This window comes from Lygodium microphyllum, chromosome 2, assembly GCF_053477565.2.
Source record: "Lygodium microphyllum isolate KBCC chromosome 2, Lygodium_microphyllum_v1.1.10, whole genome shotgun sequence".
Lineage (NCBI taxonomy): Eukaryota > Viridiplantae > Streptophyta > Polypodiopsida > Schizaeales > Lygodiaceae > Lygodium > Lygodium microphyllum.
In genome coordinates, this window is record NC_141136.1 from 58,860,898 (window position 1) to 58,885,316 (window position 24,419).

The 24,419-nt window shown below is 41.4% G+C and overlaps 1 protein-coding gene across 6 annotated transcripts in view; it reads left to right on the forward strand.

The window, feature by feature from the left end:
* LOC148039779 (branched-chain-amino-acid aminotransferase-like protein 2) overlaps positions 1-24,419 on the forward strand; it is a 175,170-nt gene that overhangs the window by 23,045 nt on the left and 127,706 nt on the right. For all 6 annotated transcript variants that reach the window (XR_015693304.1, XR_015693303.1, XM_087694030.1 and 3 more), the window contains exon 7: positions 10,522-10,627. Coding sequence is in view for 4 of the 6 variants with exons in the window: in XM_087694030.1 (XP_087550156.1) it covers positions 10,522-10,627 (106 nt within the window). In the remaining 2 variants the exon portion in view is untranslated. The remainder of the gene's footprint in view (positions 1-10,521; positions 10,628-24,419) is intronic.

The following is a 24,419-nucleotide window of genomic DNA, read 5'->3' on the forward strand; positions in this document are numbered from 1 at the left end:
CTTTGGGATTATGTCAGTGGAGAAGAAGCTCGACCTGGAGTTGTGGCTCTAGCTACTTCTCCAAGAGGACGTGCACAATGGGCACCTCAGCTTGCTCCACTTCAGCCACTTCCACAAAGATCAGCAGCTCAAAAAGCATGGGATACACGGGATGCATAGGGTTTGTCTTTGATTGCATTGGTAGTTTAGCGGTTAATCATCCCCCACATTCATTCAGCAGCTTCTTCACGAGAAGCTTGGCTAACTTTGGAGCAGATGCTTGCAGGCAAGAATATGACTCGCATCTCTCTCTTAAAGAAAGAGTTAGAGACATTGAAAATGGATGAAGGTGATCCTATTCAGAATCACTTAAACAAAATTCAGGACTTGCTAGAGCAACTCATGAATGTTGATGAGTACTATTTGGATGCACAGATGATATCTACCACTTTAAACTCATTACCTCCTTCGTACTTGGCTTTTCATACGGCCTTAAATCTCACCATGAGAATTACTATGCAGCCAATCACTTCTCTTCAGTTAGTCAGTTTGCTTCTAGAGGAGGAGTAAACAAGAAGAAATAGTGGTGTGGATGCTATCGCCTCTGAGCAGGCTTTTATGACTAGACAGAAGGGCAAAGGTAGCCAAGTGAAGAATACTCCACAGAGTTCTAGGACTTCTGGCACATCATAGGCAAGTAAAAAATAAGGGGGCATGCAAGCCAAAAAGGGCAAATGCCATTACTGTAAGAAGCAAGGCCACTACATCATTGAGTGCAGGAAGTGAATCGCCAAGGAGTAGTTAGGAATGCCTATTTTTGATGCTCTTTTCATCGCACTGAGTCCGCGTCCTTTGTTGCAGACAAAGACTACTGTTTTTACACATGCAATTATGACACCTCTTGGGCAAATCGAGCATTGAGCTCTACTTAGGATGCAGGCACTTGGTTTTTTGACAGTGGTGCTTTTAGGCATATTACATCTCGTAGAGATTTATTTGCTTCTGTTAGTGCTCCTTCAGTTGGCAAGTCTGTACAGTGTGCCAATAGTGTGCCAACAATGCATCATACCCTGCTCGAGGTATTGGGAAGATTGTGCTCACAGCCATTGATGGCTCTATTCTCCGCCTACAAGATGCTTTATTTGTGCCAGGCATAAAGATGAATTTGCTCTCTATTTCTTCTTTGGCATGTTGTGGATTGCAGGTCACATTTGATGATTTCAGATGCATTGTGAGAGACAAAGAACACATGACTTTGGTCTTGACAGGCACTTTATGTCATGGGTTATACGAGTTGGATGCTCTTTGAGTTGATCAATCAGCGTATTTGACATCCACTCTTACTCCTGCTATGATACAGGCAAAGTTATGGCATGCTAGGATGGGGCATGTGAACTTTGACAGCTTGATGCTCTTACAGCGTACGTAGATGCTAGATGGATTACCTCTACTGGAAAGACCTCCTGAGCACTTGTGCGAAGGATATATTTTGGGGAAAATGCATCGCTTTTCGTTTCCTCGTGATGTTGCTTTTAGAGCAATAGCCAGGTTGCAGTTAGTGCATTTAGATGTATGTGGGCCTTGTTGGGATATAAAGGCCCGGTAACCTCCGTGTATATAGTATACGCACATTGTACATGTGAACGCACCCTTTATGTGCCCTGGCAACCAATTGTACCTCATAGCGCTCAATAGATCTATCTGACTTATGCTTAACCTTGTATATCCATTTGCATCCAATAACTTTCTTGCCTTATGTAAAAGTACCAACTCCCATGTATCATTCTCCTTAAGTGTGCATGCATTTCTTCATCTATAGCATGATCCCAATACTCATTATCCACAACATTCTCAAAAAAAGTGGGTTCCATGTCCTACATTCCCCATTATATTCTCAAAACAAGTGGGTTCCACATCCTACACAATCTTAGCCATGTATGCATAGTGATGAGATACATAGCTATTATATATCAATTATTGTATTAGCTTTCTTACTCTATTTGAGGTGCATGGACCTAGATTACTACTAGATGCTCTAGCATCTTCTCATGCCTTTTGTGCACTAGGTGTTTTAATAGATGGAATCTCAAACTTCTCATCAAGCTCTGCTCAGAGCCATCTAAGAAAGTGAAAAAGGGTTCCATGCTGATTGCAAAAGGAACCAAGAAGGGCACATTGTATTGTTTGCACTGTAAAGCCTTGAATGGTAAGTTTCTTGTAGTTGCTGAAATTTGCAGTTGGAGTTATGGCATAAGAGATTAGGCCATATGAGCCAAAAAGGACTTGATGTCCTTACCTCTTTGAAGAGGGTTGATGAAAAAGGCTCTAAACTTGATTTTTGTAATGAGTGTCAGTTTGGAAAGCAAATAAAAAATTCTTTTTACTCTGGTGTCTCTCGTAAGTCCAATGTCTTGGACTTAGTGCTTTCTGATGTATGTAGTATGCCCATGAAATCATTGGGTGGTATTGCATATTTTTCTTCTTTATTGATGACTGTTCCAAGAAGATTTGGGTGTACTTGCTGAAAAAGAAAAGTGATGTGTTTGCTGTTTTTAAAACTTTTCATGCATTTGTGACCACCCAGATAGGTAGAAAGCTGAAATGCTTGCGAACTGATAATGGGGGTGAGTTCACATTGACTGAATTCAAGTCCTTTTGTGACTTGCATGGTATTAAGAGGGAGCTTACAGCCCCTTACAGCCCTTCTTCAAATGGAGTGACTGAAAGATATAATAGGACTTTATGTGAAAGAGTGCGGTACATGCTGTCCACTGCTAATCTCCCTCATGCATTTTGGGGAGAGGCACTCAAAACCGCGGTTTACATTTGCAACCGCTCTCCAAACAGGTCCCTAAATAATGGCATCCCTGAGGAGGTTTGGTCTAGTAAATCAGCCTCATATGACCATTTACGCATTTTTGGCTGTGATGCCTTTGTGCATGTTAGGAATGAACCGAGGAACAAACTTGACCCAAAATCTACCAAAGGCATCTTCATGGGCTATGGTGATGAGGGTGAATTTGGCTACAGAGTGTGGTTACCTCAGTCCAAGAAAATTATTCTCATTTTTGGCTGTGATGCCTTTACGTATCATATGACCATTTACGCATTTTTGGCTGTGATGCCTTTGTGCATGTTAGGAATGAACCGAGGAACAAACTTGGCCCAAAATCTACCAAAGGCATCTTCATGGGCTATGGTGATGAGGGTGAATTTGGCTACAGAGTGTGGTTACCTTATTCCAAGAAAATTATTCGCAGCCGTAATGTTGTGTTTAATGAGGCAAAATTGTTGAAAGGCACTCTAGCCTCTAATGAAGATCTAAAAAAGGTAAAATTTCAGAGTTTGCAGCCACCCATTACTTCAGAAAATGAGCCTCAAGGTGCTGTACCACAGGCTGAAAATGATGATTGGCCGGTTATTTTTGAGCAAGATGATGATGGACAGCAAATAGAAGCACAAGGAGGTCATGGACAGCAAGATAGGCTTGCTGATTATGAAAATGCAGGTGCTGGAAATGAAATTGAAGGTGTTGTACAGCATGAACAGCATGTTGAAAATGGTTTACAGCAGCAAATGAATGCTGAAAATAATATACCTCCTGATGTAGACCCAATTCTTGACAATGTTGATCATTGGGTACGCAGGTCTACACGCATAAGAAGGCAACCACATAGGCTTGACCCCTTGCATTATGTGATGCTTACAGATGAGGGTGAGCCTCTTATATACAAAGAGGCCAAGTCATGTGTGTTCAGCAGTAAGTGGGAGCTAGCTATGCAGGAAGAGATTAAATCTCTATATGCAAATGATACTTGGGATCTTGTGTCATTACCAAAGGGAAGAAAGCCACTTCCAAATAAATGGGTGTACAAAGTCAAGACAGTTGATGGGAAACCCAAGTACAAGGCAAGGCTAGTTGCCAAAGGTTATGCACAAAAGGAAGGGATTGACTTCCAAGAGGTCTTCTCACCTGTTGTGAAGATGACCACTTTACGTGTGCTTTTTGCTCTTACTGCTGTTTTGGATTTAGAGCTGTATCAAATGGATGTAAAAATAGCTTTCTTGCATGGTGACATTGATGAGGAAATCTACATGAAACAGCTCAAGGGCTTTGTAGTTCCTGGAAAAGAACAGATGGTGTGTAAGCTAAAATGCAGCCTGTATGGGCTAAAGCAAGCACCACGGCAGTGGTACAAAAAGTTTGATACTTTTATGCTATCTCATGAGTTTACACGCAGCTATACAGATCATTGCTTGTACATGAAAAAGGATACAGATGACAGTCCCATAATACTTGTTTTGTATGTGGATGATATGTTACTAGTTGGGAAAAGAAAGACTAGCTTGGATGCTCTCAAAAATCAGCTGAAATCAGCTTTCTCCATGAAAGATTTGGGGAATGCAGAGCATATTTTGGGCATGAGGATTCGTAGAGATAAAATGCAGAAATTGCTGTTTTTATCTCAAGAAAAGTACATTGGAAAGGTACTGGATAGATTTAACATGGTTGAAGCTAAGCCTTTTGGGGTACCCTTACCTCCTTATCTCAAGCTTAGCAAAGCCAACAGTCCGAAAGATGACGTGGAAGCAAATGCTATGAAGAGAGTTCCTTATGCATCAGCTTGTGGCTCTCTTATGGATGCTATGGTTGCTACTCGTCCAGACATTGCTCATGCAGTGGGAGTTGTTAGCAGGTTTATGTCAAATCCTGGCAAAGCACATTGGGAGGCTGTCAAGTGTATTCTTTGATACCTTAAGGGTACACAAAGAAAAAGTATTTGCTATGGGCAGGGTGCACTTAGTTTGCAGGGTTATTGTGATGCAGACATGGTAGGTGACTTGGACACTCCTAGGTCCACCAACCGGGTATGTCTTTATGGTTGCTGGTGAGGCTATTTCTTGGTGTTCCAGGTTGCAAAACATTGTTGCACTGAGTACCACTGATGTTGAATACATATCAGCTTCTAAGGAAGCTATATGGTTGAGCAGACTTGTAGATGATCTCGGCATGTCTATGGGTACTGCAGTTTTGGGATGTGATAGCCTGATTGTAGTGTATCTGGTATGCCATGTATCATTCATGCACAAAGCATATACATGTGTGATATTGCTTCATCTGACAGATTTTGGAAGATGGTCAAATCACATTGACCAAGATTAAAACACAAGATAACCCTGCAGATGTTCTCACTAAAAGTCAAAGCCGAGCTCAACACAAGCATTGCATTCGACTAGTGGGAGGTGGTTAGCTAGAGGTTCATATCGGACCTTTAAGTGGGAGGTTGTTGGGATATAAAGGCCTGGTAACCTCCGTGTATATAGTACATGCACATTGTACATGTGAATGCATCCTTTACGTGCCTAGGATATAAAGGCCCGGTAACCTCCGTGTATATAGTATACGCACATTGTATATGTGAACGTACCCTTTACGTGCCCTAAGTATAAATACATTTTATTCTTTGTGTACCAACACATTGTTGCTACACTCTTATCGTCTCGGACTTTTCACTCTGCTAAAACTCTCGCAAGCTGTCACACTCACTGGTTCACTCTTGCTCGACCTCCATCACTCTCTGCTGTCCCCCCCTCAAGCTCCAACAGGCCTATGAAGGCAAAGTCATTGGGAGGATGTTACTATTTTGTGACTTTATTGATGGCTTTACTTGATTTTGCTGGGTCTACTCTTTGGTCAAAAAGTCAGAAGTGTATGATGCATTCTTGGCTTTTATTGCACTTTTTGAAAACCAGTTTGGTTGTAAAATTAAGACTCTCTGTTCAGACTGAGGAGGGGAATACATGTCCTCTATGCTGAATTCTTTTTTAAAGCAGAAGGGCATTGTCTATCAGTGCACTACTGCTTATACTCCATAGCAAAATGGGGTTGCAGAGAGGAAGAATCGGTCAGTCATGGAGATGGCCAGATGTATGCTGAAGGCAAAGAGCTTGCCTCACAGTTTTTGGATGGAAGCAGTCATGTGTGCTTGCTATGTTTTGAACAGATGCCCCACCAAAGCTTTGAAGAAAATTACACCTTTTGAGGCTTGGAACAGTCGGAAACCTTATGTTGGACACTTTTGTACCTTTGGGTGCCTTGCATATGCACATATTCCAAAGGTACTTAAAAAAAAGTTGGATAACTAGGCTATTAAATGCATTTTTGTGGGATATAGCGGTGAGAGCAAAGGCTACAGACTCTATGATCCTGTTTCTAAAAAGGTGTTTGTCAGTAGGGATGTACTATTTGATGAAAAATCAGAATTGTCCCTGGCTGGTTTTGACACATATTAGGTTGCCTATGATGTATTTGAAGGGCTGCTGCCCATTACATTTGGTGATTCAGTTGGAGTTTCAGCAACAACTAAACTCAATGTTCAGCCAGCTGCTCCTTTGGAAAATGCAGAAAATCAGCCATTGGCTGATTTGAATATTCAGCAAAGTATTGAAACTGAAATTTAGCAAGAGCTTATGCATAGTCAAGAGGCAACACAAATGCCTAGATGGTATTTATAGGCTATGAAAGATAGTCATCCGGATGCACCCATGGTTGGTCGTACTAGAAGGCAAGCTCGTATGCATGATATTGCACATACCATGGAGTTTGTTATGGCAGCAAGCACACTTAATGATGAGGAGCTTGAATGTTTTGAGGATGCACAACAGAGTGCATTGGATGGCAGCAATGCAAGCTGAATTGGATTCTATCATTAAGAATCAAACATGGGATTTAGTGTCTTTGCCATTTGGGAAGAAAGCCATTGGAACAAAATGGGTCTACAAGCTGAAATGGAATGCAGATGGATCCATTGACAAATACAAGGCAAGGCTTGTAGCCAAAGGCTATGTACAGAAGAAAGGCATAGACTATGAGGAGACATTTGCTCCTACTTCCCACATGACGACCATCGGGTCTATGGTTGCTTTGGTTGCTCATTATGGATGGACTGTGCATCAATTGGATATTAAAACTGCATTTTTACATGGGGAACTTCATGAGGAAGTATATGTACAGCATCCCATTGGTTTTGCAGTTGAGGGATCAATACACTTGGTTTGTAAGCTGAAAAAAGCTTTATATGGTTTGAAACAAGCTCCTAGAGCTTGGTATGCAAAGATAGATGCTTTCTTCCTTAGCCAAGGGTTCATAAACAACTCATCTAGGTCTACCCTTTATGTATGTACAGAGGGGGGATCCATGCTGATCATTTGTCTTTATGTTGATGATCTCTTGCTTACAGGGACACATGCTGATCAGATTTCAGCATTTAAACAAAATTTGTAGCAAAATTTTGACATGTCAGACTTGGTGTCTTTGCATTATTACTTGGACATTCAATTCATACATGATGCTAGAGGTATTGGGTTATCACAGTCAAGATACATTGGTAAACTTCTTGAGAAGTTTGGCTTATAGGATTGCAAGCGAGTCTGTACACCAATGGAACCTGGACTAAAGCTATCATTACATGATGATAGTGATTTGTTTGATATACACGCATATGCTCCAGCAGTTGGATGTCTTATTTACTTATGCAGCACTAGGCCAGACATACAGTTTGCAGTTTCAACCCTGAGTAGATATATGCATTAGCCATGCATGTCACATTGGCAAGTTGTTAAGCGTGTCTTTCGTTACTTGCAGGATACTAGATCTCTTGGATTGCTTTATGCCAAGGGGGGACCACTGCAACTACATGCTTACAGTGATTCTGATTGGGCTAGTGATTATGATTTACGTCACTCCACTAGTGGCAATAGTGGCAATTGTTTCTTTCTTGGCTCGTCTTGCATATCTTGGCTTAGCAAGAAACAGTCCACTGTTGCCACATCGTCATGTGAAGCTGAATACAAGGCAGCTTTCACTACCACAATTGAATGTGTATGGATTAGATGCTTGCTAGCTGATCTAGATGTATTTGTTACGAAGTCTACTCTTTGTTCACTAACAATCAGAGTGCCATTGCAATGGCACGGAACCCTGTGTTTCATGCACACACGAAACACATTGAGATATATTATCACTTTGTCAGAGAGAGGCTATGTGTAGGTGATATCAGCCTTGTCTATTGTCCTACCACTAGTAATGTGGCAGACATCTTCACCAAAGCTCTTCGTTGTGAAAAAATTGAAGCATTTCGCAATGCTTTAAGTTTGATCTCCTTTGGTGGCGGATGATCCTTGTACTCTTGATCACTCTTCACTCCAGGGGGTTTGTTGGGTATTTCACTCACGCCTCACTTATGCCTATGCTCATATAGGAGTGTCGGTGATCAGTAGGATGCTGGGGCACTTTTCACTCTTGGTAGGAGAGGTTTTTTCCCCTAGACTTATGGTATTATTTTGTGTATGCTTACGACACACTTACGAGAACTTACCATGTTTGGGTGTGAACACCCCCTACAACCCTAAGGTTTAAGGGTTGTACCTTGTACTTTCAATTGACGCTCTTTCAGCTATTGCATTGGGTGTCGTGCTTCACTCTCAGGCTGTCTACTGTTTTCTATACTGAGCTTCAATCTTGCCTTCTCTCACAACCACTGACAAGGAGATTGTACATGTCAAGGCTCACATTTGTTTAGCTTCTCTTGTTGATGAGGGTCTAGAGCTAGAGCCTTCATTGCGGAGGGTCTAGTTTCTAGTAGTAGAGCCCCTTGTTGATGTAGCAGCCACTCTTTCATCTCATATTATCCTTGTTTTTATAGGATAACTAACTCAGAACTTTTTGTAGAAGGTTATTGTGGGCAAGCCACTCTTTCACCTTGCAGTATCCTTGTTATTGTCATGTTCCTTGCCAGCAGAACAGCCATCTTCTCCCCCTTTGCCTTCAGCCATTATCACATTTCCCAGAGCTTCTGTCTCTCTTCATCAGATCATGACAGCCTTAGGAAATCAAGTGACTGCTACTTGCCAACAGGTGTCAGCCTCTGCTGCCCAGACTGGACACACTGTTGATTGCTGTGGTTGCTGCCCATGGAGACCCTATACTGCTGCATTTTTATTACCAAAAGAACTGCTTCATATCTGCCCTGACATGCAGCCTGCCATGTCATCAAACTTGCTCGGCCAAAGGTGCATGATGCCTCTACTCTGGAGATCCGTCAGGAAGCTTGCCGCTTCTTTCTTTTGGCAGTGGAAGCACAAGAGAAGGCTATTGAAAGGGAGCTTCATGTCAGCAGCAATAGTAAGTAGTTAAAGGGAAGTCTAGCCCTTCAGGGGATGGATAGCCAATCTTGCTGATGTAGAGGAGGAGAAGTGAATATGGGAAGGATGTTGCTTCAAACACAATGAGGTGACATAGGATTAATGAGCACCCTGTGCAGAAAGCTAGCGAAAAGATTTCCGGATGATTGGAAGGCAGTTGTGGGGTGCCATTGACTTGACATACTTCTTAGATAGCCAGTATAACCCAAAAGTAGACTTTGGGTCGAAGATTATGCTACAACTTCGTAAGTAGCTATCATTTGTCAATCTACACTTGAGAAAAAGCTACTTGAGAGCTGTTTGGCGAATCTCTTGTGGTAGGGGCCAGTTCCAACTATAGTGTGCCTATGTCTCAGAAGTTTTAAAGGAGATATGCCAAATCCTTCAAGAATAATCAATCAGCCATATGATATCTGTAATGGTAGCTTCACATCATAAATCCAACATCTAAATTATGTTAATTTTCTCAAGAAATTAAAACAATATTGGGCCCATTGGACACCCTCAAGGTTTATGCAAGCAGCAAGATGCAAAGGGCAAGATCCACATTCATAGCCAACACTCTTGCAGGAACATAGGTATCCCTGCCCATGATTCTAAGGTTTGTTTTAACTGACTTCTTGTTTATAGTCCAAGACGGTAAGACCAATAAATACCACTTTGGCAACAGAAAATACTTGCTCATTTAGAGAAAGTTATAGATTTTCCTAATCTCACTTAGATCCACACAGCCATCTGTCTAGTTGAGCAGGTTCTTAAAAGTGGAGATGCTCATGCTCAAGGAAACCATTTCTCACATTGGAAAGAATCACTTGCAACTGATCAAGTTTTGGGAAACTTCTTATCTGCACATAATTTATGATTGTTTTACATTCATCCCAAGACCGAAGGTATGTGGGACCATCACTGGTCTTGTAGGCATAGCTTTGTCGATGCTCGACTAAGTTTAATTCTCAGTTTGACTCAAAATTTTCATCTCAAAAGTTCATGTAAAGAATCATTAAAGAATATTACTTCACATACATGCTTGAAATAGTTGTTTAAATTTTTATGCAACATTGGAAATATTGCTAAATTATTCAATTTCAATCATGTGAATTGGCAAGTTTTCATGTCATATGAACCTCTCTTTAGGTTACAATTGTTTTTCTAACTGAAGTCTATACAAGTCTATGTTTCCTTTATCTTCTTTGTTAATATAAAGAATATGTATTTAAGCAGGTCCTTTGTCTTGTAGATAAAATCTTTCATGTTAAAAAGCCTGTTTCAGTGTCAATGTGGCATACAAATTGATTTCTATCTGTATAACTAACATTTGATGTCTTTGATTCCTTAAAGTTGGAATGCTGGAGGTAGGAAGGAAGATGGTCTCTGGGCTCCATGGTGGTACAAATCAGTACATCAGTCAACTGGGTTTGGATCTCCTCCACTATACCCAAAGAAGGTTAAACTTAATACTTTCATTGATCTGAACTAAACATTTTAGAAGGATTTCAAACAGATACTAAAAATGGGCTGCCAACCTTGCCCTGTTTGTTTCAGACAAATGCTAGACTGCTTGCTGCAAAACCAGCACTCCCCCCCACCCCACCCAGATGCTCCCTTCTGTCCAACCTCTTAATATGGACACATTTTCAACCTCCTCATCCACCCTTGCAGCCTTTGTATGATTATTCACCCATGTAGCTTCCACTTCCCCTATTCCTGTACATTCCCCGCAGACAGTACGGCAGCAAAGTTTGGCTCCAGTTGACCAAGAAGCATCCGCATCAAAGACCCATGGAGTGAGTGTGTCGTTTGAGATTTCAGCTGGTCCTGCACCACCACCAGGGGGTTCCAATGCAGCCCCCTGCACAAATGTGGCCAATGCCTTCCCATATATTTGCTTTGCTCTGGACACAGAGTTAGCATTTAGGTTAGAGTGACAGCCGGTCCTGCACCACCACCAGGGGGTTCCAATGCAGCCCCCTGCACACATTCGGCCAATGCCTTCCCATATATTTGCTTTGCTCTGGACATAGAGCTAGCACTTTGATGCCAGGAGGCATATTCCACGGTGGATTCCGTGAGGTTTTACGGTGGATTCCGTAAACTTAGATGACCGGGGCTCATACGCAAAGAGGATTCTTTTGCGTGTATTTCATTCACCCAAATGAGATATGATTTAGTATTCTTGCGTAGTGCACGTTTTGCTTGAGTATGCGAAAGCAGTGGAAACATATGAGATGCATGCATACCAAATAATGTAATAGATTTTCCCTGAAAATTTATATTCATTGTGTGTGTGGAATAATCTATATTGGGATTATGTTGGTGTCTCCATGGCATTCCTAGAATAATGTCGCTAGATTGTAATGGGACAACTAAGAAATTTCTTCTTTCAATATATGGACCAATTTGAATTTCTAAATTTTGAACTTCTTGTGTGCCATTGTATCTAGTGCCTAAAAATGCAGCTTTTATGCGATAGTGCGTAGGTACAGTATGCAATTTCAATTCCTTTACCAATTTTGCTGAAATAAAATCATGCGTACTACCGTCATCATGCAATATAATTCTTTCTTTTCCATGCACCATACATTTCATAGTCAACAATGAATGTAAAGTAGGCATACCTGGTAAAGTGTCGGAAGTAGTAGTAGGATCATCTTCTTCTTCAGTGAAGTCCGGCATATCCTCATGCTCGTCTTCGTCCATAGCTCCAAGGTAGTTGATATGTGCTGATGGCTTCTTTGAATGACAATTTGCTGCGAGATGGCCTGGCTGGTGACACTTGTAACATACGATGGGTTTGGCTTTGGTCACATTATTTGCAATGGCTGGGAGTCTGGGTATATTTGGATTTGCTTGTTGGATAGGCTTAGGATTTGGATTGACAGTGAATGGTAATGCGGGTGGTTTAGGCCAATTCTTGCGGAAAGATGGTGATGAAAAACGACCTGGATTAAACCTTCTGAAATTTGAATTGAATTGTTTAGATCCATAATTACCGTTTGCTTGGAATGGCTGTGGTCGTCGATCTCTTCCACGTAACTTATCTTCAGTGTCGTGAGCTAAGGAGATAGCATCTTCAAGGGTAGCAGGCTTGAACATATTCACCTCAGCGTAGTAATGTCCAAGAAGTCCAGACATGTACTTCCGCTTATGGGTCGTCTCTGGTACGTCTTCAAGCATGCGTAGCTGTAAGAGTGCATTCCAAAAACGCTCTGTATACTGTGGAATAGGCTCACGGTCGCGTTGTTGAAGTAAATCCCATTGCTTGATTGCCTTCTCATGAAATTGCGGTGGTAGAAAATTTTGCATAAACTTCTTCTTGAAATCTTCCCATGTAGCAGGACATTCTATGCTCTTGCGGACGACAGTCCACCAAAGTGATGCTCTATCTATCAGATGATTAGTAACACACTTGATTTTATCTTTCTCAGGATAAGTTTCCTCATGGAAATAGTCATCAAACTGGCTAATGAATGATAAAACAGTCTTTCCTTCTCTTATGCCATTGAAAGTGCGAAACTTGAAACTTCGTTTACTTATCTTGGATTCCTTGCGAATGGTTTGTGCTTCAAGAGTGGCGTCGATGGTACGGCGAATCAGATCTTCAGCTTGAGGTTCTTCTTTATCAGTGGACGCTCCTTGTAGCTTTGTCAATTGCGCTTGCAAGGCTTGCCTAGCTCTTCGCTCTTCGTCCAATTGCAACATGATAAGATCCAGCTTTTGCTCCATGGTAGGCTCGGGTAGGTCGTCTTCAGCCATAGGATCATCTATATGTGGGGTAGTCATCAGGTAAAACTCAACAAACCTTTCTCACTCAAAATCAGTTAGCGGGATGAGCGTAGCTCAAATTTGGGGTTACAAGGCTATGTATTTTTGGGTATTTTCTTCTTCAATTTTCAGAAATTCTGAAATATTTCTGTCTCCGTTTGCTGAAAGTACTTCAACGAACTTGCAGATAGGTAAAACAGCTTGCTGCGAACAACTTTCCAGTTCAGAGTTTTTGCAAACGAACAAGTCTTCTAGGAGTTTCGAGCGTTAGTCAGTTCTGATTTAGTCCGACTTGCAGAGTTGCAGACTTAACAGACTTGCAGGGTTGTTGACTTGCTGGACTCGACTTGCAGGACTTGCAGTACTTGATTAGTGTCGACTTGCGAAACTTGTCTTCTGGAGTGCGTGACCCGGAGTTTACAAACTTCTCTGCCTTGTCTGACTTGAGAATAGCTTAATGACTTAAGCTTAACTTATTAAGCTTAAGCTTAATAATAAGAAGAAGGCCGCCGTTTTTCTGATCGTGGGGGGGGGGGGGGGGGGGCGTTTTTGATTCCGCGATTTTCGGGATGATCTCCTCTTGCCACGATTTGAAGATTATGAAGCTAATAAGCTTCTTAAGCTTAAAACTAAGCTTTGTTAATGAAGAAGATAAGAAATTTCTCACTGTTCTATCACGACTTGTTCATGGAGTTGAGGGAGTGGTCCTTCGCGATCTGAGAGTGGAAACAGGGGTTCTTGATCGCCAGAAGTCTGCCTGTATCGACGGTTCGCGACGAGATTGACTGTAGAGGTCGTTTGTTCCTGGAGCTCCGCCTTCGCCCGAGATTGGTAGCGATTGGAAGCCCTTGATCTCTGCTCCGCTCTGATACCACTGGTGCGCAGATCGGACGCAGGTAGCTCACGTAGTGAATTCCCAAAGGTCCCCAAGAACAAAGCACTCTACTTTTTAGCACAAAAACCAATGTGAAAACAAGCACGACATGAGACAAGAGACAAATTGGGTTGAATCTCCCCCATGCCTTGTGTGAGCGCTTCACAAAGCATGTATTTAATATATATTTTCAATCTTTTTGCTCAAAAATAGCCCAATTACAAAAATATACAAGCTTTTAGCTTTTGAGTTTGCTTTCTACCAAAAATAGGAAAATAAAGCTAATGGACGGTGCCCAAAGAGTCTGGCACGCCCAATCTCAATGTCCAAATAAAAATAACATATCCAGGCGCATAAACGCATACAAAATAATAATAAATAGTCGATGTCTCTATAGACATAATCAAAATATAGGCGTGGCGCCTATCAAAATATAGTCGAAAGGTCGAAAACTCGCTAGACTCCAATGCTTTCCTCCGCCACTGCTGCTATCTCTACACATCAACTGAAGCATTCACAATCGTTAGTAAAATAACACAATTAAACCGACAAAAGTGAATACCTAGCAGTCTTCAGCTACATAAATAAATCAACTGGTTAGAAATAAATCCTAACCTTAATTTATTACGAGTGCGCACTCTAAACTCATAAACGTTTATTAATTTAATATGCATTTTGCGGAATCACCCGCTATGGAATCACCCATGTACACACTAAATTAATGAAACGCCCGAAAAGGACAGGCGTCCCCATCAACTTCTCGCACAAAGAATCCTCTTTGCGTATGAGCCCCGGTCATCTAAGTTTACGGAATCCACCGTAAAACCTCACGGAATCCACCGTGGAATATGCCTCCTGGCATCATAGCACTTAGGTTAGAGTGTAGAGGAATTCCCTGGGGCACGACAATGCCAAACCTCCTTAAGGGATGAGGGAGGTGGTAGGCCCAAGGTGCGAAGGAGGAGTGATGCAGAGCATTAAAGATGGTGTAATGCTAGACAGAGGAGGAGGTAGCGCTAGTGACAATGAGAGTGCACAAATGAGGGGCAAGAGCAGGAGCAGAGAGGTCTACAATTGTAGAGACAGGTAGAGGGGCAGTGGGGAGTGGTCAAGGACCTCAGGATGCTAGCCCATGTGGTTCCACACCTGCCTCCTACAACTTTCACGGATACTCCCAAGTCCCTTGGTTATCCAGGATCTAGAGATTCTACAATGCCTAATATTAGTAGTGCTACAGGTGCGTGACATAGTCCTCAAAGGCAGTGACACCAATAGCCTCAAAGGAGATGTAGTAGGTTGCAGACACACTGCCATCTCCCAAACTCTTTGCATACCAAGAGGAGATCCGAGAGTTGATCCCATCGTAGGTACTGGACACTCAATATGTGGGGGAAGTTGAGGTGACCCAGTAGTGCGACTAGGAGGGAGAGGACTCAGATGCATACTTTGAGGACTTCCCCCCTCCAACATGCAGAGCTAGTAGAGAGGACACATGAGCGGGTGTGGTCTGTGGTAGGGGCTGTGGCTTGCAAAGCCATATTGGTTTGAGAGGCTTAGACACATCCCATGAGGATACTCTCATGGAATGTATGAGGCTTCAGAGGATGCCACTTCAAGTAGGGTAGGAGACGGGAGTTGCACAGAGCACCACTGGGAGGACTGCTCGACTTTCTCATGTTGTAGGAGCACCATCTTTTAATAGAGAGGATATGCTGATACTATGGGAAGCTATTGCTAGGTCAGAGCCATGCTTAGTGGGGAGTAGCTGCAGTGGGTGTCACTAGATACAGGCTGGACTATGCATATGCGTTGGGCAGTAGTGGACCTAGTCAGTGTGCAAGGTTGGGATATCGTGATTCCAGGGAGAGCCTCATGGGTCTTTGTAAGAGTGGAGGAGGCACTTATTGGTCTGATGGTCATCTGTGCCCCAATGCTGAGTGGGATAGGGGATAGTTTTGGATTACCCTCAGTCAGCTATCATTGGTTAATAGGGATTAACTTCACTGGTAGAGGCTCTCGAGGACAAGAGAGTTAGATGCATAGAAACCATTAGAGAAGGAGAGCAAGCTGCCTCGGAGCTCTTAGTTCCAATTAGAGGTTAGGACCCATGGTTCATAGTAGAGTTTGGCAGGTCCACATTCTCTCTCTGGTCCTCTTGGATAGAGAGGGCAGTAGGAGCCAAGACTTTCTTTAGGAACGATTCTATGTTGGATGATTGGGATTGCGATAGAGGTGGCCTAATAGGCATTATACCTAGCACAAGCCTCTCCAACTACTCATTGATTCAACTACTTTTCTTTGAGAGAGTTGGAGGACCTCACTCCAATATTAGTATTGCAAAGCACTTGTTCTATGAGGATGATCTTATGGAGACAACCACATATATTTGGAAATTTAGACCTTGCTTAGTTGGACAAGTAGCTAGTGACTTGGATGAGACCCTTCAGGAGATTAGTTTCTTCTTTAGGCAGGAGGCCACGAGGAGGAGATAGAGCCTTCTATAGAAGGAGAGATTTGCTAGAACATCATTAGTTGTCCTACAGAGGGAGGAGGGGAGATGGCCAGGGTGTAGATGGACAAATCAGATGATGCACATTGCTAGAGCAGAGATTGATGCTATGAGGAAAGCCAAATCAGAGTGTAGGTTTCATGCAAGAGCTTCCTTTTGGACTCAGTCTGGTGACAAGGTCAACAAAGGCTTTTTCTGCATAATAGGCCAAAACACTCTAGATAGGGTGTTCGGAGACTCAAGAGAGCTATTGAGTCCATTGTATATACTCCTTGGAGGTGAGATAGGTTGCTACACAATACTAAACAACTAAGCCTCCTAGCTACTATAAGAGGGACAGAGAGAGAATATGGATCTTGGATGCCTTGTGAGGATTTGTGAGATCGGAGATGGAAGCTCTCAGCTTAGAGTACATAGTAGATAGTAGAGAGAGTGAGAGTGAAGACAGCACGGCACATGATGCAATTCCCAAGTGTGTAAGTGAAAGTACAAAGTACAACCCTTAGACCTTAGGGTTGTTAAGGTGCGTTCACACCGGAAAGGTGTAAAGTACGATAAGTGACCGAACTGTGTGACATAAACATGCAAAATAGAAAATAATGTAACTGGGGGAAAAAACCTCTCGTAAGGAGAGTAAAAAGTGCCCTAGAGTTCTACTACGGATCTCTGACACTCCTTTGTGAGTGTAGGTGTGAGTCAAACCCAACAAACCCCCTTGGAGTGAAAAGTGATGAGCATGCAAGGATTATCCATTAAAGGAGATCAAATTTAAAGCATTGTGAAATGCTTTAAATTTGTCACGAGAAAGAGCTTTGGTGATGAAGATGTCTGCCACATTACTGGTGGTAGGATAGTAGACAAGGCTGATATCTCAAGCATGTAGCCTCTCTTTGACAAAGTGATAGTTGATCTCTATGTGTTTCATGCATGCATGAAACAATGGGTTCCGTGCCACTGCCACATTACTGGTGGTGGGATAGTAGACAAGGCTGATATCTCATGCATGTAGCCTCTCTTTGACAAAGTGATAGTTGATCTCTATGTGTTTCATGCATTCATGAAACAATGGGTTCTGTGCCACTGCAATGGTACTCTGACTGTGAGTGAACAAAGGAGTAGGCTCCATGATAGATACATCAAGATTAGCCAACAAACGTCCCAACCATACACATTCAATTGTAGTAGTGAAACTTGCCTCGTATTCAGCTTCACAGGATGATGTGGCAACCATGGCAGGAAGGGCTCTATAACTGATTAAAATAGCTCAATCTTATGCTAAGATTGGTTTAAGTAACTAAATATATTGATTACTATGCTTCTGTATTCAAGAAACAACGAATTTAAAAAATCTTAACAAGTCCAATAGCAAAATCATATTCTACTTGCTTATGGCCTTATTTTTCAAATTTTTTTCAAATTTGACCAAAATTTTCACAAAAGAAAGGTGACGTATGAAATGTGAAAGCAATCCAAGAGTCCTAGTACCTTTGCAAGTAATGCAAAACATGCTTCATAGCTTGCCAATGTGACATGTGTGGGTTGTGCATATATCTGTTCAAGGTTGATACTACAAACTGAATATATGGTCTTGTGTTGCATAAATAAATGAGATATCCAATTGTTGGAGCATATATATGAATGCCAAACAAATCACTATCATCATGCAAAGATAGCTTGAGTCCAGGTTTCATTGGTGTGCTAATTGGCTTGCAATCCTGGAAGCCAAATCTCTCAATATGTCTGGACTATGACAATTGAATGCCTCTAGCATCGTGAATAAAATGAATGCCCAAATAGTAATGCAAAGGCCCCAAATTTGACATTTCAAAAGTTTGTTGCAAATTTTTTTCGAATGCTGAATTCTGATGAGCATGTGTCCCTGTGTGCAGAAGATCATCCACATAAAGACAAATGACTAGCAAGGATCCCTCATCTTTACATACGTAAAGAGTAGACTCTGATGGGCTCTTAGTAAATCCTTAGTTGAGTAAAAAGACATCAATTTTTGCATAACAAGCTTGTGGAGCATGCTTCAAACCATACAAAGCCTTTTTCAGCTTGCATACCAAGTGTTCGGATCCCTCAACTACAAAACCAATGGGTTGTTGTACATACACTTCTTCTTGAAGTTTCCCATGTAATAATCCAGTTTTAATATCAAGCTTGTGTACAATCCAACCATAATGGGCAGCCAAAGCAACCATACACTGAATGGTAGTCATACGGGATGTAGGAGCAAATGCCTTCTCATAATCAATGCCCTTTGTTTGCATGTAGCGTTTTGCCACAAGCCTAGCTTTATACTTATCAATGGACCCATCCACTTTTCTTTTCAGTTTATAGATCCATTTTGTGCCAATGACTTTCTTTCCAACAGGCAATGTCACTAAATCCCATGTTTGATTCTTTAGGATAGAGTCAAATTTAACTTTCATTGCATTACTTGCTGATTAGTCTCTTAAACAACCCCAAAACACACTAAAAATGCTATTTTAGAGTAAAACCCTAAAACGGGGAGTGGTTCGAGAGAGTTCAGTGGAAACCCTAAAACGGGGAGTAGTTCGAGAAAGTTTAGTGGAAACCCTAATTTTTGGGGCGCCCTTCCACATCTATAAATAGACAGGCTGCCCCCATTCAGTAATCATCCTTGTTTTGCAGGTTACATCAGCCCACACACCCTCTGTTGCTGTTGGCGCCCAGTTTCCAGCCTGCAGCCCGCCTCCATCTGCTGTCCAGCCATCATCGAGTGCAGCCACATCATCTTCAGCCTATCCATTGCTGTAGGAGATAGCTCTCAGCTGCTGGCTACTACTCCAAACTATCCTAGACTGCTGTTTAGCCTGCTGTCCATCATCTCCAGGGTCAGCCAGCCTGCGTTTTCAGTATTGCAGGCCCTGACACTCTCAGACATTGTTTCAGCCTGCTGTTTATAGCAGACTGTGCACAATTTCTAGCCCCCGATCGGTGGTACACTGCTGCGTTTACCAGTTTCCAGCCTCCAGACTGCTGCGTTTTGGTGACCAGCGTGCTGCCATTCACTATTCAGCACTCCTACACTCCGACTTGTGGTCACAGACTTGGGATTCATCTTCGGTGGACGTCATGCTCCAACATTGCTTTGCCCTTGAGTACACTGTACACTCTTACATTCATTTAGAGCATTCATTCACTTCAGAGTTGTGTTCTCTCTCTCCCTTCTTCTCCCTTCTTCTGTTTGTATTTGAGTTTTTGTGTTTGAGTTTTGAGTTTTGCGTTTAGGGTTTGAGTTTTGCTCTCTGTGTCTGTGTCTGTGTCTTTGTGTTTTTGTCGTGGTCGTACACTCTGTGTGTCCTCAGTGCAAACCCGAGCAGTCTTCTTAACATTCATTGCTGCCATCCAATGCATACTTTGTTGTGCATCCTCAAAACAATTAGGCTCCTCATCATCAAGTGTGTGTGCTGCCTTAACAAACTCCATTGTATTAGCATGATCATGCAAACGTGCTTGTCTTCTAGTATGACCAGCAATAGGAGCATCCAAATGACTATCTTTCATAGTGTGTAAGTACCATCTAGGCATTTGCCTAGCTTTGTGATTATGTACAAGCTCCTGATGAACCTTAAATTCAGCATTTTGCTGAATATTCAAATCAGCCATAGGTTGAATTTTTGAATCGCTTAATGGAGCAATTGGCTGAACATTTTGTTCATTTACTAAAATTCCAGCTGTATTACCAAAAGAAATGGGTAGCAACCCTTCAAACACATCATTTTCAGCCGATATGTGTTAAAACCAGCAAGAGATAATTCTGATTTTTCATCAAATATCACATCCCTACTGACAAAGACTTTCTTAGAAATAGGGTCATACGGTTTGTATCCTTTGTTTTCAATGTTGTACCCTACAAAAATGCATTTGACAGCCTTGTTGTCCAAGTGTTTTCTTTATACTTTGGAAATATGAGCATATGCAAAATACCCAAAACTATGAAAGTAGCTGGCTGAAGGTTTCGGGCTGTTCCAAGCCTTAAAAGGCATGACAATTTTGAATGCCTTGGTAGGGTACTTGTTTAAAATGTGACAAGAACACATAACTGCTTCCATCCAAAAGCCATGTGGTAGATTCTTGGCTTTCAGCATTCATCTAGCCATCTCCATGAGTGACCGATTCTTCCTTTTTGCAAGCCCATTTTGCTGTGGAGTACATGTAGTAATATACTAATGGGCAATGCCTTTTTTCTTCAAAATATTATTCAACAAGGAAGACATGTATTTCCCCCCTCGGTTCAAATGGAGAGTCTTAATCCTGCCTCTAGATTGATTTTCAACTAGTGCAACAAAAGTAAAAAATGCATCATACATCTTTGACTTTTTCATTGAGTAGGCCCAACAAAAACGAGTAAAGTCATTAATGAAGGTGACGAAAGAATTGTTGGGATGAGTGCACAGTGAAGTGCGAGATAGAAATGGAGCAAGAGCAGTGTTGAGAATGAGAGTGAGAGAATCCCAAGATGAGTGTACAGTTGAGTGTCAGTAGACAAATAATAAAATGTATTTATATGTTAGGGTACAAATGAGGGCATGTTCACACCCATAAGTTTATACACACAGAGATTAAGGGACTTTACACCCAACAACTTCCCACTTTAAGGCTTGAAGTGGTACCTTTAAGCATAGCAGCTAAGAAACACGTTTCTTTGAATTTGAAACTTATGAAACGTTTTTGAGAGTAAAAAACGTGGGCGGTTTTTTTTTTTTGGGTGAGTTGGAACCCAGAACATGGTTTTTTTGACAAAAACTATTGGGCAATGTTAAACATGATGATGATGATATGTAATGACTTGTGAGAGCTCAAGATTTTGGATGAGAGACTGATTAGATAGGCTATTTACATGTTAATTTCAATTTTCTTTGTATGATATGTATGAATCATAATGTGGAGTTCTAAACCATAGTATAGGTTGTCCAGAGACTAACTTTGATATAAGTGACAAGTCAATAATGGATCATGGATATGCAACGTATTATTCTCAATTGCCTCTATTATCACTCAAGCTCAATTGGCCATTCTTTGTTTAAGAGGGACTTCCATAGAGGTTTAGAACCTCTTTCCCTAGTCAAAACAATTAAAAATCCCTATATAGAAAGACCCGTGTTTCTTATTTTACCCCCTCCTGAAAGAAACTTATGAAACACGTTTCTAAACGTTTTTGACGTTTCTAGCTGCTATGCCTTTAAGCCAGCCAACTCCCACTAATTGGATGTAATGCTCATGGTGAGCCTTTGCAAGGCTCTTAGTGAGAACATCTACAGGGTTATCTTGGGTTGTGACATTAGTCAGTGTGACAAGACCATTATCCAAGACCTGTCGAATGAAGTGATATTGAACATCTATGTGTTTGATATGTGCATGAAACATGGCATTCTTAGCTAGACATATGGCACTCTACCGCAAAGTTTCCTTAGAAGCTTTTGTGGTTGAAATATATTCAGTCTCTGTACTCAGTGCTACAATGTTTTGCAACCTTGAACACCAAGAAATAGTCCCGCCAGCCAAAGTAAAGGCATACCCACTGGTAGATTTTCTAGTGTCAGGATCTCCTGCCATGTCCGAATCACAGAGTCCCTACAACTTTAGTATACCCTTTCCATAGCATATACACTTTTCGTGTGTATCTTTTAAGTATCTAAAGATACATTTTACTGCTTCCCAATGTAGCTTGCCAAGGTTAGACATGAATCTACTAACAACTTCCACTGCATGAGCAATGTCAGGATGAGTTGCAACCATGGCATACATCAAAGAATCACAAGCTGATGCATAAGCTATGCCCTTCATAGTAGTAGAAGCTGCATTATCTTTTGGGCAATCAGCTTTGCTAAGCTTTGTATGTGGCGGTAAAGGCACACCAAGAGGCTTAGCATCAGCCATATTAAATTTATCACATACTTTGCTGATGTACTTGTCCTGTGAGAGAAACAACAAGTGCTGTCCTCTATCTCTTTTAATGTGCATGCCTAAAATGTGTTCAGTTGCCCCCAAATCTTTTATTGAGAAGGCTGAACTGAACTGCCTTTTTAAGAGCATTTAAAGTACTCTTATACTTTTCTGCAATCAGCATGTCATTCATATATAAGACCGGCACAATAAGGCTTTCATCATCAACCTTTTTAGTGTATAAGTAGTGATGTGCACGACTGCATTTAAATCCATGGTTGAGCCCATATAAGCTTCGTTTCAGCTTACAAACTAAATGCTCTTTCCCTGGAATAGAAAAACCTTCGGGCTATTGCATGTACAGCTCTTCACCTAGGTCACCATGAAGAAAAGCAATCTTCACATCCATTTGATCCAACTCTAAATCCAAGGATGCATTGAGAGTGAATAAGACATGGAGTGTAGTCATTTTCACCACTGGTGAAAAAACCTCTTGGAAGTCTATGCCTTCCTTCTGTGTATAGCCCTTAACAACCAAATGTGCCTTGTACTTGGGCTTCCCATCAATACATTTCACCTTGTAAACCCATTTATTAGGAATAGCTTTCCTATCTTTGGGCAAAGGTACAAGCTCCCATGTGTTATTCACATACAGAGACTTCATCTCTTCCTGCATAGCAAGCTCCCACTTTCTCTTGTTTTTACATGACCGTGCCTCTCTAAATGTTTGAGCCTCACCTTTATCAATCAGTAAAATGCAATCCAAAGATGGCTGAAACCTCTGTGGCTGCCTTCTGATACGTGTAGACCTTACCCAATGATCTGTATTGTTAGGAAATGGGTCTACATCCTCAAGTATGTGCACACCATCACCTGGTGACTGGTTTTCAGCATTTCCTTGTTGCTGTAACCTGTTTTCAGCATGTTCTTCTTGCTATCCTATTCCATCTTGTGCATCTATTTGCTGTCCATTATCTTCTGGCTGTAGCACTATAGCTTGCTACTCATTTTCAGCATCAAAAGAAACATAATATTTAGCTAATGGTTGCTGAATGGCTAGCTGTTCATGCTGAAATTTGACCTTCCTTTTGTCAAGGTCACCATGTGTAGCATTTTTCAGCAACTTTGCCTCATTAAATACTACGTCTCGACTGCGTACTATCTTCCTGTCTTGAGGAAGCCAAACTCTATAATCCATCTCTCCCTCATCTCCATATTCCATGAAGATGCCCTTCATGGATTTCATGCCTAGTTTAGTCCTTTGATTTACAGAAACATGCACAAAGGCATCACAAAACCAAAGATATGCAAATGGTCATATGAAGTAGGTTTGCTAGACGAAACCTCTTCAGGAATGCCATTTTCCAATGCACGATTAGGAAAGCGATTGCATACACGAATTGCAGTTTTAAGAGCCTCTTCCGAGAATTATTGTAGGAGATTAGCTGTGGATAACATGCATTTGACTCTCTCACAAAGTGTGCGGTTATATCTTTTAGCCACGCCATTTGATGCATGATTATAAGGGGATGTCAACTCTCTTTTAATGCCATACATCTCACAAAACTTTTTGAACTCATTAGAAACATACTCGCTCCCATTATCTGTTCTTATAGCTTTTAACTTAAGCCCTTTCTATGTAGTAACAAAGGCATAAAACCTTTTAAAAGCATCCAACAATTCCTTTTTTTCTCTTTAACACATACACCCATGACTTTCTATTGAAATCATCGATAAAAGTGACAAAGTACCATGCATCCCCATGTGAATTAACAGGTATAGTGCACATCAAAGTGTACTAAGTTGAGCATTAAACTTTTTAATGACACCAGCGTAATAAGGAGACTTCACATGTTTTCCGGGTATGCAATCATTACAAAAGTCGAGACCAGAGCCTTTTACATCAAATCTCTCTAAAGAGGAGAGAATATGAAGGTTTTTTTGGTTCATATGGCCAAGTCTTTTATGCCGAAGTTCCATCTGTGAATGAACTTCAGACACAACCAAAAACTTGCCAGGTAATGCTTTACAATGCAAATAGTACAAAGTCTCCTTTTTGCTACCTTTAACAATTAGCATAGAGTCCTTGTGGACCTTCCAAGGTCCACCACTAAAGGTAGTAAAGTATCCTCTTGCATCAAGTTGCTCAAGTGACAATAAACTTTTCTTTATGCC